At 30.2% G+C, this 17838-nt stretch overlaps 4 protein-coding genes across 5 annotated transcripts; 2 read left to right on the forward strand and 2 right to left on the reverse strand.

Annotated features, from left to right (window-relative positions):
* Positions 1–640: 640 nt before the first annotated feature.
* Positions 641–5880, forward strand: LOC113399541 (microtubule-associated protein RP/EB family member 1). 2 transcript variants are annotated; one of them, XM_026638696.2, is made up of 6 exons: positions 641–892; positions 1240–1530; positions 2089–2323; positions 3371–3474; positions 4394–4549; positions 4710–5880. In XM_026638696.2, exons 2-6 carry the CDS (start codon positions 1264–1266, stop codon positions 4776–4778), a joined length of 831 nt encoding a protein of 276 aa, XP_026494481.1. In that variant the 5' UTR covers positions 641–892; positions 1240–1263; the 3' UTR covers positions 4779–5880. The 2 variants fall into 2 exon arrangements, with proteins under 2 accessions (XP_026494481.1, XP_026494474.1); XM_026638689.2 differs by lacking the exon at positions 2089–2323 and adding an exon at positions 2547–2781.
* Positions 5881–7307: 1427 nt separating this feature from the next.
* Positions 7308–11670, reverse strand: LOC113399143 (uncharacterized). The gene is made up of 5 exons (XM_026638207.2): positions 11438–11670; positions 10926–11220; positions 8832–10535; positions 8638–8754; positions 7308–8558 (listed from the first exon to the last, which is right to left on the reverse strand). The coding sequence occupies exons 1-5, from the start codon at positions 11498–11500 to the stop codon at positions 7768–7770; spliced, it is 2970 nt and encodes a 989-aa protein (XP_026493992.2). The 5' UTR covers positions 11501–11670; the 3' UTR covers positions 7308–7767.
* Positions 11671–12103: 433 nt separating this feature from the next.
* On the forward strand, positions 12104–15266 carry LOC113399222 (probable RNA-binding protein CG14230). Its single transcript, XM_026638305.2, has 8 exons — positions 12104–12407; positions 12801–12925; positions 13000–13362; positions 13691–13882; positions 13962–14191; positions 14278–14564; positions 14750–14980; positions 15065–15266. Exons 1-8 carry the CDS (start codon positions 12218–12220, stop codon positions 15235–15237), a joined length of 1791 nt encoding a protein of 596 aa, XP_026494090.2. The 5' UTR covers positions 12104–12217; the 3' UTR covers positions 15238–15266.
* LOC113399445 (small ribosomal subunit protein uS9m) lies at positions 15258–16665 on the reverse strand. The gene has a single exon (XM_026638591.2). It carries the CDS (start codon positions 16515–16517, stop codon positions 15309–15311), a length of 1209 nt encoding a protein of 402 aa, XP_026494376.2. The 5' UTR covers positions 16518–16665; the 3' UTR covers positions 15258–15308.
* Positions 16666–17838: the final 1173 nt, after the last annotated feature.

Genomic DNA, 17838 nt, shown 5'->3' on the forward strand with positions numbered 1-17838 from the left:
AAACGTTAAAGACATCACATCATGCAGGCTTTGAGATACATCAACATATTAATCACTGAAAAATATATTATCATTAAATATTTTTGTCACTCTATTTGGTCAACTCAAATATAAATAAATATTATTCTATTGTATATGTATATTAAAATCAAATTTCTTAATAAAAATATCATCTATACTCTCCAGCCTACCATGCATTGAAAAAACTATTCATAGCTTTGCACTTTGTAATAATTAATAATTTCAGTTATCTTTATATTTATGTTAATTTAAAGTTTCTTTATTCTTTAGTTGCTTATATAAAACACGATGTTATGGAAGAGTCTCTATTACGAGTATATATTATGCTCACTAGATAGATCCAATCTTAAATATGCTTTGTAAACTGTGATAAAGAATAAATACTTTTTTTTAAATAGATATTTTAAACTGAAGTAATTAATTACTAAACACTGAAATGAACTCAATAAAATTGGATTTATAACTACTACTGGTACTTAGAGATATACGTAAGCATATTGAGGCGCGAAGCACCAACATTTTGAAATGGGAAGATAAACCTTTCTTTCCTTTTTTTCTTTAGTCAGGATATTAAGGGGCACTGGCAGTTATAGTTAGTATACTCAATTACTCAGATGATCCAAAATAATATTCAACTGTATTACCGGTTATGCTTTTATGATGACGGTACAGATCGATAAATTTACCGGTTTTTAGCTTGAAAAAGACATTCTAGAAGATACGCCATAAAATTAAAAAAAAAAATCCATCTTGTCTATGACAAATCTTACGAAGGCGAGCTTTTCGGACAACAATTTAACGTTTATAACGCTTTACTCGATTTAAAAAAAACTATAAAAATAACAAAATTATAGGTATTTGGATTCATAAGGTATGTGACATTATCGTTTCTTTATTTTTGCCATTAAACGTTCAATTATCTCTAAAAAGATTTTGATGAGTCGTCGTCTGTCATACGTGCATCCGCCGTTAGTTGCTTCTTAAAAAAACTTGTTATAATTTTGTTAATTATATGTTATATTTATTTCATTGTTTATTATTAAAGAATATAATTAAGATTCAAAGAAGGCGCCGTATCAAACACTTAAGTACAACACGTACCGACCTATTTTTAGATCGGCTTTCTTTTTTATACAATGCAGTGATTTGGTTATTAGCCGGTTGTGAATATTTTCACAGTAAAAGTATAACTGTTTATAATATTGAAATTGTTTTTAGGTGTTGGCAAAATATTAGTTCAAGATGGCTGTAAATGTGTATTCCACAAATGTGACATCGGAAAATCTATCCAGGCACGATATGTTAGCGTGGGTTAATGACTGCCTTCAATCAAACTTTGCTAAAATCGAAGAGCTATGTACCGGTGCCGCGTATTGTCAGTTCATGGACATGTTGTTTCCTGGTAGTGTTCCTATGAAGCGTATTAAATTCAAGACAAACCTAGAACATGAGTACATTCAAAACTTCAAAATATTACAGGCTGCCTTTAAAAAAATGTCTGTAGATAAGGTAACTATAACTTCATTACATTTAAATCATTGAAATATTTTAACCATGAACGCTTTAAGACGAGCAGTAATTTTACCCGCTCAACATTCAATAACAAATATAAGGTAAGTAAGGTGAAAATCATCAAATTGAAAATTATTTTTGTGATGGTTAAAATTATTGGAAATTTTACTTTTGTTAATAAATATATAAATGTTTTTGCTTTAAATGTGGTGATTAATATTGAATATGAACTAAGGATAATTTTAGATTGCAGATATGATTCACAATATGCACCTTACTTTGTCTTATCTGTTAATGTTACTAATACTTAAAAGAAATCATCATTTTTTTAAAAAAAAGCATTAATTTTTATAACAGGGATAATCTATTTTGGAATATCATTATTAAAAATTTGTTTTCATCATAGAAAATGTAGCTGTTTAGATTTTTGTGGAAAAGTTTTGAATCAACTAGTTTTACATTTGTTCTAAAACCGTTGCATGAACAACAATTGAACATAGGGATAAATCACTTTTGCTCTAAATATTTTAGTATTGGTCTGATGTAATTTTGTAGGTAATACCAGTGGACAAGCTGATCAAGGGGAGGTTTCAAGATAATTTTGAGTTTTTGCAGTGGTTTAAAAAGTTTTTTGATGCCAACTATGATGGAAGGGAGTATGATGCGTTTGAGGCCCGCGGTGGTTTAACGATCGGGTCGGGCGCGTGCGACAGTGGCGTGCCCCTGTGCGCGGGCGCGGTCCCGCCGCCGCCGCGCGCGCGCCGCGCTGTGCCGATGCACCACTCGGGCAGTACGCATCCCGCTCCTCTAATCACATCACGCACGTAGACACGTCACGCATGACCGGCTCATATCATTCTCACATCCACAAATTACTGACTAAATTGTTTGCTACTATGCTACTGGTCGATGCAGACGGTCTAAGTGCTTGCACATCTCGATCTCCCATACAGGTAGCCGGCACCCCATAGAACATTTCTTTCTTTTGTTTTACTTTCCTTTTTCTTTCGTAGATAGTACCCATTGACAGACTGGTGAAGGGTCGGTTCCAAGATAACTTTGAGTTCTTGCAATGGTTCAAGAAGTTTTTCGATGCTAACTACGGCGGCACCGAGTACGACGCCATGGCGCAGCGCGAGGGCCTGCCCATGGGGCACGGGGCCGCCGGCGCGGTGCCTCGGGGCGCGCCTCCGTCAGTTAAGAAGCCGGCGGCGCCCGTCGCCAAAGTCGCCGCTAGACCCCAAACCAGTACTATTTGTTTACTTTATTAGTTATTTTTTCTTTTTATATAATTGATTTGTTTTTATATAAAATATAGCATAGTATTTGAATATAGCAATATAAATATTCTTATCAATTATTATATTAAGTTATGTATTTGATATAATAACAGGAACCATTGCGACCTCTATTTAATTTTTATAAAACAATAAGTTTATGTACAGTATAATATATGTACTATACCGACCCTTTAACTTATTACGAACCATTATCATTTTTGCTTTTCTTATTTATTTTTACTTTATACTTCTATTTATATATATATATGTATTATTAGTATATTATATGAATATCATTTGGTACACTATTTAAGCTTGATTTTAATTATTTTTTTTTTTCTATTATTATTTTACCTATTTTAAACAAGAAGTTATCTATGGAATGCTTTTGTATTGCTCAAGCAAATTAAACTCTTGTCTTATTGAGTAAAAAAAATTGCAATTAATTTATTATAAAGGATGAGTTCAAAAAAAAATGTTTTGTAACTATACTGCCTATGTAACTTTACTGAAAGTTTTTGGTTAAAAGAAAATAATTTAAATTTTTTTTTGTGTAGTTGGCAAGGCGAACAGTACAGTAAGATCTCCACCGGTCAACTTATCCAGAATAAACCAAACTGGAAAAGGCGACTCCAAAGTAATTGACGAACTCAATCACCAGGTATCTGTAATATATGTAAATACAGTACCAGCCTTTGAATATCCCAATAGTGGGCAAAGGCTTCTACTGTGTAAGATGCTTGAGAGCTGAGTTAGCCCAGAGTAGAGAACATAGTTAAAAATTGTAGGCTTATATCGGGGCAAGTACCCTGGGCTTTCACATGCTTAATTTGTGTCTTAAATAATTCTGCTCAGCGGTGAAAGAAAATACTATGAGCAAACTTGCATCAGTCCACAAGATATATATTATGTATATGTACATTCACATTTTAAGCTCCAAACAAATTCCAAACCTTGAATATTTTGTATATATGTAATTTTATTAATATAGTGGCAATTATGATGTTACTGAATTTTCAAATTATATAGTTGGACAAACATAATTATTTACATTATATCACTACTATTCATGGAAATAAATCAATCAAAACTACAGTTTATAGCAAAATAATGTATTCCAACTTTATTGAAAGTAGTTAGCACAAATTTTAATAAAAAGTTTTAAAAGTAAAATATAAAGATACATAGAACATATGGCATCCATACGCGTGATTTTTCTCGGTCATGGCTTACTCGTTCACTAATTAGGGCATGCCTTTATAAGGAATCAGATAAATATTTAAGAAACCGCATGCAGATTATTGTTTTGTGGCTTGGTGCTAAAAAGATCCAAGTACATTTTTGAATAAATTGTACAATACATTTTATTACTTGCCAAATTATTCACAAAATAATAAATTTATTTGTGCTAAAACAACATCACTTTTAAAAATAGTGTTAAGATGGACAATATTATGCAAAAAGGCATATGACATATGAAAGTAAGCTTGATTGACATTGGCATGGCATTGGACCCTTTTAGCAACAAGCTACGGAATAAAAGAATGCTTATACTTTATTAGTATTTTTCGTTTTCTAAGATTAATGAATTAAAAGCAACAGTCGACGGCCTTGAAAAGGAAAGGGACTTCTACTTCGGAAAACTTCGGGATATAGAGGTGATCTGTCAAGAGATGGACGAAGAGCACAATGCTCCAATAGTTCAAAAGATTCTGGACATCTTATATGCAACTGAGGTAAACCATAAAATACAACATTAATTATTTAACAGTGACATAAATATCAATTATTCTAAAATGAAATATTTTAATGAGGCAATATATTATATTTATAGTGCAGGATAATATTTTTGATTTCCTTGTAATTGTAATGATCACTTGGTTTGTTTTATTACAGGATGGATTTGCGCCGCCAGAGGAAATGGACGGCGAAAACCCTCACCCACCAGAGGAAGACGAATATTGAGAATATAACATCTATGCGTATCATAGTGCTCTTTGTATATTATAAACTCGAAATTATATCGCTTAAAAATCATCGACAACATCGAGTGCTTTGTATTTCACAGCCAATGAGTCAACAGTAACAATGTAATAGGTAATAAATTAACAAATGACAGTGGCCCAAAATGGCTTTATGTAGTTCCTAACTTATACATGTATATTTGGAATTTATCAAATGTCTACCAGTGATTCAATGTTACATGGATTTGAATATATTTATACCTCTGTATATATTTAAGATGACCTCAATGCAGTAATGTACACATGGCTGTGTCATACAAAAGTACATTCTTTATTTATTAGGAGCATATTTTTCTTGACTGAATTTCTGTCTTATCTTTTTTGTTTCGGTAGAATCATTACATTGAAACAAAGAGTTATATTTGTATGATGGATAGGTTTTTAATGTGCAATGTGGTGCAGAAAGCGTGCTTATATGTATTGTCTTGAAACTGATCGTAATATTTGGGCCACTGTTGCCTGTTTAAACGTGCATTTAATAGGTTGTTATAAATGGAAGAGATTTACTGTTACTTGTTTAATTGTGTTTTAACAAAATTTACTGTAATTAAATTTGGTCGTAAAATTACTCTACTATACAACACTTAGAGTGAAAGTGAATTAGATCTGATAAATTTTGAATTACTTTTATTGACGAATATTTACAATAAATTCGGTAATTGACATGTTTCAAAATTAGTGCATATGATATAGCCTAGGGAATATATCAACATTTTATGTATACCGTAATTGACTACATTTTAGTTAATTGAATAAGAATACCATGTTTGTGCACTAATAGTTACTAATAATAGAAACGATGTTAATGATCAGATTGATTTGTTAATAGGTTAGGAAGTGTCTTAGCAAATATGTTGCGATACTAACGACTTGTTGGCGGGAAAGATGTTATCGCTGGTTAAACTTAATAGATAATTAATTTATTTACTCCAAAAGCATACAGAAATTGCCTTAACTGCAAATATTAAATCATAATTATAAAATAGCCTCTGGATATCAGATTGTCGAAGTCTTATCAAATAAATAACTACATTAATATAAAAGTATTTTATTTCTCGCAAAGGTTCTGGTACAGTAACCCTGCATTTCCGCAGAAGTATAGTTCGACTTTTTTTTATAATTAAATCAATTGTGCTCGTAACTGCTACGTGTCGATGGTCGCTTTCGAATATTTTAGCTTATTTTATTTTTACATCCCTGGCATCGTATTCGTCGAAAGATTAAATACAATTCCAGTTGTATTTTAAAAAAAATTAACATTAAAAACATCATCAAAATCATAGTTTTTCAGTATACTCGAACCATTAATATATTATATTATCATAATAGTATAGTAGTAGATACTATAATACAACATAAGGACGGTTCCATACTGGGCTGTTTTGTAGAAGTACATCTCAAGCTTGAATACGTCAATTTTTCAATCCGGCGAGCATTCGAATTCTTGTCTAATTTATTCTTCTCGAGCTTGGCGGTTAAACATCGTGAATAAAATTTCACCAACCACTTTTAGAATATAACCGAAATAAACAAACCAATTACATAAGTAATATGTACAACAATAAACATTTGACAAATGGAGCGACTTTAAAAAGGTTCTTCCACTAATAATTTTCACTTGTGATGAAAATTAATGCAAAATAAGACGTATGTTGATACCAAGTATGATCAACAACAGTAATTGAACAAGATTGGAGTGTAATTCAAATGCAGTTCAATCTACTTTGATACAGTCGGCTCAAACTAAGAAAGTAATCACCTGAGTTATTTTATATGTATGAACAACAACAAATATTAAATTCACATAAGCCAAACTCAATATAGCTGATGTGATGAAAGCACATGAAAGAAGTTTAAAATCAAAACCTGTGATGTTACGTAATAAACAATACAAATTATCCACGTATGACGTAAAATATTATCAATATTTATTTTTATATCAGATGAAATCTCCTGTTCAAGATACATTATCTGAAAGACAAACGAAAAAAAAATGGTATAAGAAAAATCAGTACCAAAAATGTATATGTAATGAAGTCGACACCGTCCACTCCGCTTAGCTGACTGGGCCGCTTTTGCAACGCACACCACAATTATTTTTGTTGATAATTAATTATATCTTATCAAAAAGAAAAAACGTATGCTGTGAATTAATTTAAGAAGATATATGTCCGGTATTGCGAATTTTCCGTTAAGAACAATTCAACCATACATTATTGTCTTGTAACTGTAATTCATTACGCAAAGAAGCTTTTAAGATGCACGACCTAGTGGACGAATAAGATCATAAATTTAGCTAATGGGTATGTTCATATATAGGCAACTGGAATAATGCATCTTTCAAAAGGTGAAAGAATTTCTCAAATAGGTGCTGTGGGTACTTTCCGCAAGGCTGCAAACTCACAAAAATCACGCTCCTCTATATAATTTTAGTATAGATTACATCAGGAAAGTAAAAAAATATAACCATTATCACTATTTATTTTACAATAATTCTTATTACATTAATTTAAATATTAGCTATAGAAGAATTGGTCGTCTTTAAATGTCATACTTAAATTAAAATTAATACTAATAACTCCTATTGACAGACATGAATTGAATAAAAATCGAACAATGTACTTATATGTACAAATTACATAAAATCTATTAACCATTTTAAAGTGTATTCATTGAAAATCAATAACAATGCGATTCGTTTCTTTAGTAAATAAATTACGCAACATGTATATTAAATATAAATATCTGGAATCAAAAAATTATCATGATATCTCAATATATTATTAAAGCGGTCCCGCCGATACGGCAAAAAACTAAAGAGGCATTTCATACTCTTATATCAAAATATACTTTAATTTGTATAAGTTGAAAATTCATTATTCTACAAGTTAATGTACATCACTATTGACAAGTAACAAACGACAGTCCATTCATTTTACATTTTTTGATCTAACTCTTAAACTTCTGCTGGAAATGTTACTAATATTTAAACTTGACTGTTCAGTTGTAGCAGATAATTGCTTTTTTTCATTATTTTTTCTAGGCGTTTGTCGAGTCCTATTTAACGTGCCATTCTTTATTGTAGGGTTCTTAGCTGGTTTTGTATCTTTATTAGATGTCTCGTTATTTTTTTTATTTGCTACTGGATGTTTTTTCTGAACAGGCTCATTGCTCTTTTCCTTTGTATTCTTGGATTGTCTTCCTCGTTTTGGTTTGGTGGTAGTTTCACTAACTTGGGTACTTAAATTAGCCTTTTCTCTTTTTTGCTTCAGTCGGAGACTTTCTCTAGAAGTATTGCATTCGTTTCTATCCTGTGAACTTTGTTTATTTGTTTTTGGTTCTTTGGTTTTAATTGTTTTCACATTCGACTTTTCTTTGTCTTTACTTAATTCACTTTTTAATTTGGATTCTTTTTTTGTTTTTGAGGATGGTACTACTTGTTCCTTTGCTTTTACTTGTTCTGTCGTTTTTATTTCTTCATTCTGTTTAGATCTAGTTGTCCTATTTAGCATTTCATTATTATTTTCTTCAATTTTTTCTTGATACTTATCAGATTCTTTTCTTCTGGAAATTCTACTAATATCTGACCTACATGACATACTGCTATTGATACCCTTATTTTGAAAACTTCTTACAGTTAGAATAGTACCTTTTGCAACATTTCTTTTATTTATATTTAGCTTTGAACAGTTGCTTGCAACTTCTTTTTGAGTATTGTTATCTGAAAAAATATTTTGCTAGTTACTTCATTCTTAATTGAATTAAAAGTTTAAATTAAGTTATAGTTTTCAAATATTTACCTGGCTTTGTTACGTTTCTAGATGTCCATGGTGTTATAGATCTCTCTTCCATGTCACTTTCGAAGTCAGTATCCCAAAACGATTTCACACAGCTGGACACAGTTCTCTTGTTATGACCTAAAAAAATAATCATTAAATAATATGATGTAATATTATATTTAAATTTTTCCCTTGATCATTTTGAATATACTTACATTGTGTTTCATGTAATTTATTATTATCATTACAATGATTAGGCTTTAGCTGCAATTTTTGTATCACAACTTTACATTGCGGTGTTAATTTTTTATCTTGATTTTTAGGTTTTACTTGAACATCATTTACTTTACATTTTGCAGTTGTTTGCTTATCTGTAGTTAACAAAGAATTATTGACTTGTTTATTGTTGGTTTTTTTGCTATTTTCAGTATTTTTAAATATTTCTTCATCTGTGTAAGTGTCACTACCCTCATCATTGTTGCACATTGATATAACAGATGCCACATCCCACTTATCATCATTTTCATGGTTGCTTTTACCTAAGTCTTTCCTATTTGTAGCAGCTGTGATATTCATCTGATCAGGATGGACAATCTTATGTATTAAATCCAAAACATTATCATCCCCAACATCACGACTCAGACACGATTGCGATGAAACTAACTTTCTCACTTTGTTTTTTTCTCTGCATGCACTGTATATTGTGTTTTGTGGGCTGTGTATTGCCAAATTATCGTTACTTATATTTTTACTTTCAGCAACATCCAATTTTTGTGTAAAGAGTTTCCTCTTCAAGAAACTGGGCTTCATTGAAACGTCTGTAGTAGAATTGTATGTAATTTCTGCTTGATTAGAGCAGTCTGGTTCTAATTCAGTATTTTGTAGGTATTTGTTCTGTAATTCCAATGCATGTCTATCTTCAGGATTGTGTAATTTATGTTGTGGTTGTGATAATTTATCAATTGGTAACTCAATTTCCAAACTTCCAGTGAGAGGCTGACGGGACTTAGCTATCAATATTTCTGGAATTTGATCTTTTTTTGCAATAGAGGTTTTTCGTATGGGCATTTGTGGTTTTTTGAAGTTGAAGTCATTTTTTTGAATATTAATATCATTAGATATGCAGTCATTCCTTTTTATAGGTGACATGGTAATCTTATTTCTCTTTCTGTCAGATGCATTTGTTTCTTCAACTTCGAGTATCCTTTTACGTTGTTGATTAGAATTTTGCTGGCTAATGACATCTCTTGTTATATTTTGTGAAAAAATTTCTTCCTTATCACTATCAGTATCATGATTTATATTATCACCTGTTACTATACAGTGATCATCTTTATTAATATTATTAAATGGTATGAAATTTGTTAGTGATACTTCATTACTCATTACTGTTGATTTGTTAAACCTTTGGGATGGTAATAAAAATGATGATCCCTTTTTAAATCTCTCTTTTAGCATAACCACAGAGGTATTTTCAGTGTTTTCTTGAGGTATGTGATTCTGCCTTAAAGAAGTTACTGCAACTATATTTCTTAGGGAATTCTGTTTAAAATTATTTGTACAGTCTTTATACATATTACTTTCTTTTATTGAAGTCCTGAAATGTGATAAATCATGTGTTTTCAAAGGTCTGTGTATGGATCTCGGTATATTTTCTTTGTGAAGTATTGTTCTGGATGATCTACAATCATCACTACTGATCGATGAATCACTGCCTTGCTCTCCTGAGTCTTCACCTGATCGTTTTCTATTGCCTTTCAGAAATAACTTAAGATTACGTCGCTTTTCGATTTTTTTTCTGACCCTGTTTTTCATAAATTTATTGTAAGCTTCTTTTATCATTCTTAAATCATATTTGTTAAATTTTACATTTTTGAATGCCAATGCAATGTCGGCAGCACTGACACTTGCATTAGAATCTAAAAAAAAGACATTGATTAAAATATATTTACTATAACAAAAAAACATTAGTTAGTTTTGTAATTACATAAATGAATACTAAATTATTTCTTAAAATTTTGTTTTCAATATACTATCACTGAATCAGAAATTTCAGAAAGAAGCAGGTTAGTTTTCCGTTAGTCAGTTTTTCTTTCATTTTACCTGCAGTGCAATTTATCACAATATGTACATGTTTTGATAATAATTTTCAAGAATATTTTCCTTCAGGCTTTTATTTTAATAGACAAAAATATATTAATGTATAAAAATTAAAAAGTATTCATAGCCTAAAATATATTTTAAACAAATTTAATATACACAACAGTAATATCAACAGAATAATAAAACTTTAAAAATAAGTATCATACCAATGCTTCTCATAGACACCGGTGATCCACTTCTTCCATTAAAAACTGATCTCTGAGAGCTCATACCACGAGTGTATAATGAATTGTGAAAATTTTGTATACCAGAGTCAGGAAAACTTCTAAGTGACATCGGAGATGTTTCTCTTCTATAATACATGCTTCTGTTATCAACACCTCGCATGCCATATCTTTGCCTTTCTAAATGCGGCATATTAAAAGTAGATGTCATCATATTGCTTCGAAATGTATAGCCTGTTATATTTGTATTATTAAAATTCGAGTTAGCGTTGATAGTCTGTAATTAAAATTTATATAAATCACTTGTGTTGTTTAGAAGTGTACACATTATTTATTTTGTAAATCTTATGTATCACAAAACTTACAAGACAAATTATAAAGTAAAATTAGATTAAAAACTAAAAACAAGCCTTTGGTAATTAAACTACTTAAATTATTTCAAAATAATAATTGTTTACTTAGAAAATAAACTAAAACAAAACAAAAAAACTTACGGTTGGGTCGCGTTGATATTTAAGAACATTATTTGGCATTAAATCCTCGTCACTGTCCGACATTTTGATGTCACTTATTTATAGAAAGTTTTATACATTAAAATTAAAACATTTACATTAGTTTTTTATTGACTTTCACAGAATATCGCCTAATACAGCGATAGCGAGCGTCGATTTTATTTAAATTTGAGATTTAACGGACGTTCCTATTAAGTGATCTATAAATAACTATAAGTAACAGATAAAATATAAATAGAGATAGCTACAGATAAAATATTCTAAGCCACACTGTAGCTCAAAGATGATATAATATATTATTTTCTATTTTTAAAATGTTTACCGACAGAAAAGAAGTTGAAGTTGTAGGAGTTGCTACAGGTACTTACCGACCGATAATTTAATTTTATTAATAAGTCAAGCTATTTATTTACTTATGTAATACTTTTTTGGAATCTGACGAAGTGGCAATCTCTAAGATTTAAACTTGAAATGCGAAAGTAGTAAATGTTTTTATTAAAACTTTAAATTGTTTTTACTCAATAAATACGTTTTACCACAAAAAGGTAATAATTGATATATTTGATAGTGTACTACAAAATAATTAATTTTATTGTGATTATCTGTGATTGTGTCAAATGTCGATGTCCGTCAACAAGTGTCAATGTCAAAGACATGTTCATAATTTCATATATCACACTTTAAAAAAATATAACCATGCTGTTTTTTATTTATTAATGACAAAATATGAGTGTTTATTAAATATATTATATTTAATAAAAAATGGCTTTTACTACTCGTTTATTTGTGGGAAATATACCAGATAATTTCAATGAAAAGGCTTTACGAGATGCGTTTTCTTCATATGGCGACATAACCAATTTCGATTTAAAATCAAAGCCTGGTATAGACAGTGATAAAAAAACCTTTGCTTTCGTAACAATATCTGCGTCAAATTTTAATGTAGAATCATGTAAGTATTACTAAGTTAACAACTTTATTCTTGAAAGTCAATATAATGTATAATCATGGTCCCTAACGAAATAACATTAATATCATTTATTAACGTCCGCTGTTGGCTACGGCAATACTTAATTGTAGATTACATTGTATTACATAAATGTGAAAACAGGGGTTCTTTATTCCTTTAATCTCATATGTGGGCCGGCAATTTAATCGGATACATGTCAGCTGTAGGATATATGGCTTTCCATGCTTTTTGAACCTAGGAATGTAACTACTGTTACTGAGAACTTTATAACCTTAAACCTGAACTAGAAACTTATTTTCAACCATGCTAATGAAGCCTAAGGACTGAAGTTTAATGCATATAATATTTGCATTACAGTCTGTACATTTTTTTAAGGTATAAAACATTTTTCCAATGAAGAATTTCAAGGAAATAGATTACATGTGACTAGAGCTCGTGAGAGCTTTTTAGAACGGTTACAAAGAGAAAGAGAACAATCTCAAAGAAATGACAATAAACAGGTGAGATATTTACTTTGTAAAAAAATTGTAAATAAATGTTTTCTTGTAAAATATGTACAAGTGATATTTTTCAGATTGAAAATGCACCGGTGAGCTCTTTAGCTAATACCTTTCCCAAAATTGACAAGCCAAGTTTAAATAAAAGGAAATTTATTGATGATGAAATAGATGATACCCCTATTGTGAAGAAAAACAAAGTAAAATATGCAGAAAAGTCCAATAATTTATCATCAAACTTTGCCAATGATGATTATAATAAAAAAGAAAATTTTACAACAATACCATTTAATCATGAAGACGATAATAAAAAAGAAAGCACATTTCAAAATGATGAAAAGAAACAAAACTCTGACAAGAAGAGATTGGAGTCAATGAAAAGAAAGAGACAGGAATTTAGCGAGAAGAAAAATATTATTAAATCTGGCTTAATAAGTATTGTGAGTATTAAAATATACAATTTGCTTAGCTTAATTTAAATAGTCAATATACAAACACATGAGCTTTGACATGTTCCTGTGCAAACAACTCTAAATAACTCTACTTTAACACTATATTCATGGCCATTAAAATAAAATATTTTAAAGATAGATCAATAAAATTGACAGTTTATCTTATTAAAATTTAAAACAAAAAAAATGCATCTGCAATATACTTACCTACAATTACTTTTATACAATATGTTGTTTAAATATAAATGATACTAGTCATACTTGATTTGTTGCGCATTTTAGAAACAGTATTGACAAAAGGATCATTTATTTTCAGGATAAAAAACCAAATAAGAAGGTGATATTTTCTGACACAGAGGAAGATAATTCAGCTAAAAACAGTTTACCAAATAGTGGAAATGTCAAACAAACTCATAATGGAAAGGCAAGTTTATTTGAAGATGAAGTCAGTGATGATGAAATCAATTTCGAAATAAAAAAGCAGTTTGAGGGTGTAAAAGGACAAAAGGTAAGTTGGTAAATGATATACTTTGCAATAAAATAAAATTTATATTTGAAATTTATTATATTACATTACACTTTTTTAGGTTTTAGATTTACAATCAAGATATAAATCTGATAAACGTTTCGTCTTGGACGAAAGGTTTGTTGAAGACGATTCGGCAAGTGAAAAGGAAGACAATGGAGAACAACGAGATGAAATTGAGATTGGGCAAGCTGATGAAAAGTCTAAACAACTAAATATTTTGCAAGATGTACTTGGAGTTACTATTAAATCTAGATATGAAAATCAATATGATACAACAAATAAAATAAAGTAAGTTTTGCAACAAAAACTTGCTTTAATCTTACTATTTAAATAAATTATGTAAATATCTTATTCTTTCATATTTTGTGTTTTAGAACAAAACTAGGGATGCTTAGATTTGATCCAATGCAACCAGAGCATGCGAAATATTTAGCACCAGTGGAAACAAAACAAGAATCAACTAAAAAATCTAAGAAGAAAAAGTCTAAGGATATGGAATCTAAAGAAGAGGAAATAGCACAACCGGAACCCGTTGTGGAAAAAGTTGAAGTTTCAAAGGAACAATTTTATAAAATAAGCGACACACTAAAAGAAGCTATTACTCAGCCAAATTCATTTAGTTTAAGGAGTTTGTTTACAAAGGATGATATTGCTCAGGAAGGTTGGTAGATTTAAACAAAGAAAAAAGCCATATCTAATGCTATATTTTAATTTGCATGTTAAATAATGATCAATTGTATATTCTGATATTTGAAATTATAATTAAATACAACTATTATCATTTAATACTCATGACTGTTTTATGGAAATGTAATTATAATTGAATGTATTTTATGTTTCATTCAGAAACTCCAGAAGAAGATCAAAATTATATTTCCCTTCCAAGTAAAAAGTTATCAAAGGTCAAAAATCCATTGGAACCTGGTGAAAAAAATCCATTTGTTTATGATTCTTCGGAGTCAGAAAATGAAGAAGACACTAATCAAAATTCTGATAAAGTTGTGGAGGAGAAAATTGAAACTAAAATGGTCTGGAGAGAAAAGTTTTTCTTTTCATCAGATGATAACAGATTGAAAGGTAATGCTAAATATTCATTTATAATTTAAATGTTTAGTGGTAAATTAAGAGATATATGCAATTAACATTTATTTTTTCTTTAAGATGGATTATTATTCTTCTGTAAGACTAATGAAAACACTGTACAGAAAGAGAGGAGAGAATTAAAATCACTTATGAAAAAGAGAATTTATAATAAAGAGAGAAAGAATACTATGTTCCAGAAAAAAATTGGTGGAAGAAAGAAAACTATGAAAAAAAAGTTTAAGAAAGGTTGATATTAAAATGAATAAACATGTCACATCTATACTTTTATTTTTAAATCTAACACTTTTATAAACCAGAATAATTATCTCCTCTTCCAAGTAGGCTTTTTCCTTGCACCAGGTTGTCCAGGCTTCTTTCGTTCCCGACGTCTATGATCTCTTGTTAATAAGCCAGCTAACTGCATAGCTTCAAGCATGTCCTTATCGACAAAACTCCGTAATCCCCAAGCTATTCCCCATCGTATGGCTCCTGATTGTCCTGATGGCCCTCCACCTTCTATGTTACACACTATGTCTACTTTATCTTGCATTCCAGTAAAAATTAACGGAAAAATGACTTGTTCCCTTGATTGTGTATCTTCAAAATATGTCAAATCTTGCCCATTAATAGTAATCTTTCCAGTACCTGGGGATTTAATAGTGACATCACCCCTGGCTTTTTTACGCAAACATTCATATGTTGTTACAAATGCATTTCCATTTTCATCATAACTTGGTTTAGGGATTTCTAGAGCAAATCTTTGAGTTGCCAGGGGTTTTCTAAACTTCTCAATAAAATCTTTGTATATATGAGAGTGAGGCAAGGACACAAGTCTGTCCATGGCTAATTTAAAATTGTCATATTCTAAATCAGTTACAGTTTCAACTAACAATTGTTCAAGTTGGTCCTTGGTTAGCCAAACACTGCCAGTTATATTCAGCAATAATTTTTCATCTGTTACTTCTTTTTTTCTAATTACTTTATCCCCATACTTGTACAAGTCTTGAATATTTTCAGTGATATCATACAATAATTTGAAAAAGTTTGGCTTGCCAGTATAGAATAAAAAGTGATGTGGCCATCCTGCTTCATCAAATTCGGCAGCCTTACGTGCCGGAAAAACTTCCTCTGGTGGTTTCATTAATGGTCGAGCAGCGCGATCGTATATGCCACTGGGAAATAAGTATTCGACAGCGCGGTCAACATCTTTTTGAGTAAACGTTTCTGGATCCTCTCCCATCATATTTGCAAGATGCCTTTTGCCAATGTTGTATTCGAATTGCTGTTTCTTCATAAATTCATCATGTTCCTTGGCTCTTTCTAAGTAGGCTCTCATTGCTTTGCTAACCTTTTTTTTCTTGCTTAAAGTCTCCCAGTCCGTAAAGTTGTTATAAAAATTATCTTGCGATGTTGCTTTGGAGCTATAATTGTAAACATTTTGTAAAATTATACTTGACCGACTCGCTATAGGCAGTGCCTGTTTTAAAGTTAATTTTATAGCAAATGACATTTTATTATAACATAAAAACATTTTCAGAAAGGCATTTTCGTCCGTTTCAAATACGATTACGGAGTACAAAAACTTTAAAAACGAAATGCAGTACTTTTGCAAAATAAAATTACTTCATAACCTAGTTATTATTATTGAAGTTGACGTTTATTTTATATTTCCGGTAACCCTACCACTACCTTTTACAGTAGTGTTTCCAGAACTAAAATAATATTAAATTGTGTTCGTAAAGCCTTTTACCCTTGTTCCCATACACGTTAGACCAATTTGTATGACTTTTTTTAATAAAAAAAATAATTCTAAAGTTAGCACGAATTATACATCTTTTGTTTTTTTTTTTAAACTATATTTGTTATTTGATGCTTTGCGATTAGTTATTCTTTATTGGATTAAAAAAAAATCCGAATGAAATTATATATAGCCTATTCCAATGGAAGTAGAAATTAAGGTAAAGAAATCGTAGATTTACGTATTTCATGCGATTTGCTAATAGCTCAGCTATATTGTGCACTACTAAGAGTTTGTAATGAATATATATTTATTTATGATAGAAAATGATTACAGTTAACTACTAATATCCACTTTAATTTTACTTCTAAAATTCCGATGTATTTTTTTCGTTTCGTTGACATTCTAAACGCCATTTCGCAAATCCATAGTGAATATCATAGATTAATCAAGATCTCGACCAATGATATCGCGTCAATTTGCTGTCAAATGTTGTTTATGTATTTGACTTTTCTCCTCTTATGGTTACTCTTACCAATCAATCTCTTTCGTATCTTCTCCTTCTACGTGACATTGGCGAAATAATTTGTGCCCTGTCGGCACAACTAAAAGCCATTAAACTAAGAATTGAATAGAATAGCGTATATAAATACATATTACACAATTTCTTCATCGATTATCAAAACAGATTTCACGAGTTTTAGTAAAAAGTTTTGCCTGCTATTACAATTTTTCTTTTACCAAAATGTAATCTGACGACGGTTCATTTACTCTAAACTGTAAACATGTCAACTCTCAACTCTAAACTATAAATGATTTTGATTATAAATAAATAAAAAGGGAAAATTAATCATTTTTTGGAACGCAAACATGAAATTTGTACTATTATATTCAGCGTGTTTCAGAGAAACTCTCTTAGTTCAGACACATTTTTTTCGTTAATTGGTTATGTGGTATCAATTTAATGTCAATGTTGCTTTTTTTATTTTGTTCTCTTGTCGTTGGAATAGACTATTCACGGTGTGGTTGGGACGCTTTGAACCAAACTCCCTATTTGCATGAAAATGTGTCCACTAAAATGTCATCTATATTAATATTATAAAAAGGTATAATT

Source organism: Vanessa tameamea, chromosome 18 (assembly GCF_037043105.1).
Source record: "Vanessa tameamea isolate UH-Manoa-2023 chromosome 18, ilVanTame1 primary haplotype, whole genome shotgun sequence".
Classification (NCBI taxonomy): Eukaryota; Metazoa; Arthropoda; class Insecta; order Lepidoptera; family Nymphalidae; genus Vanessa; species Vanessa tameamea.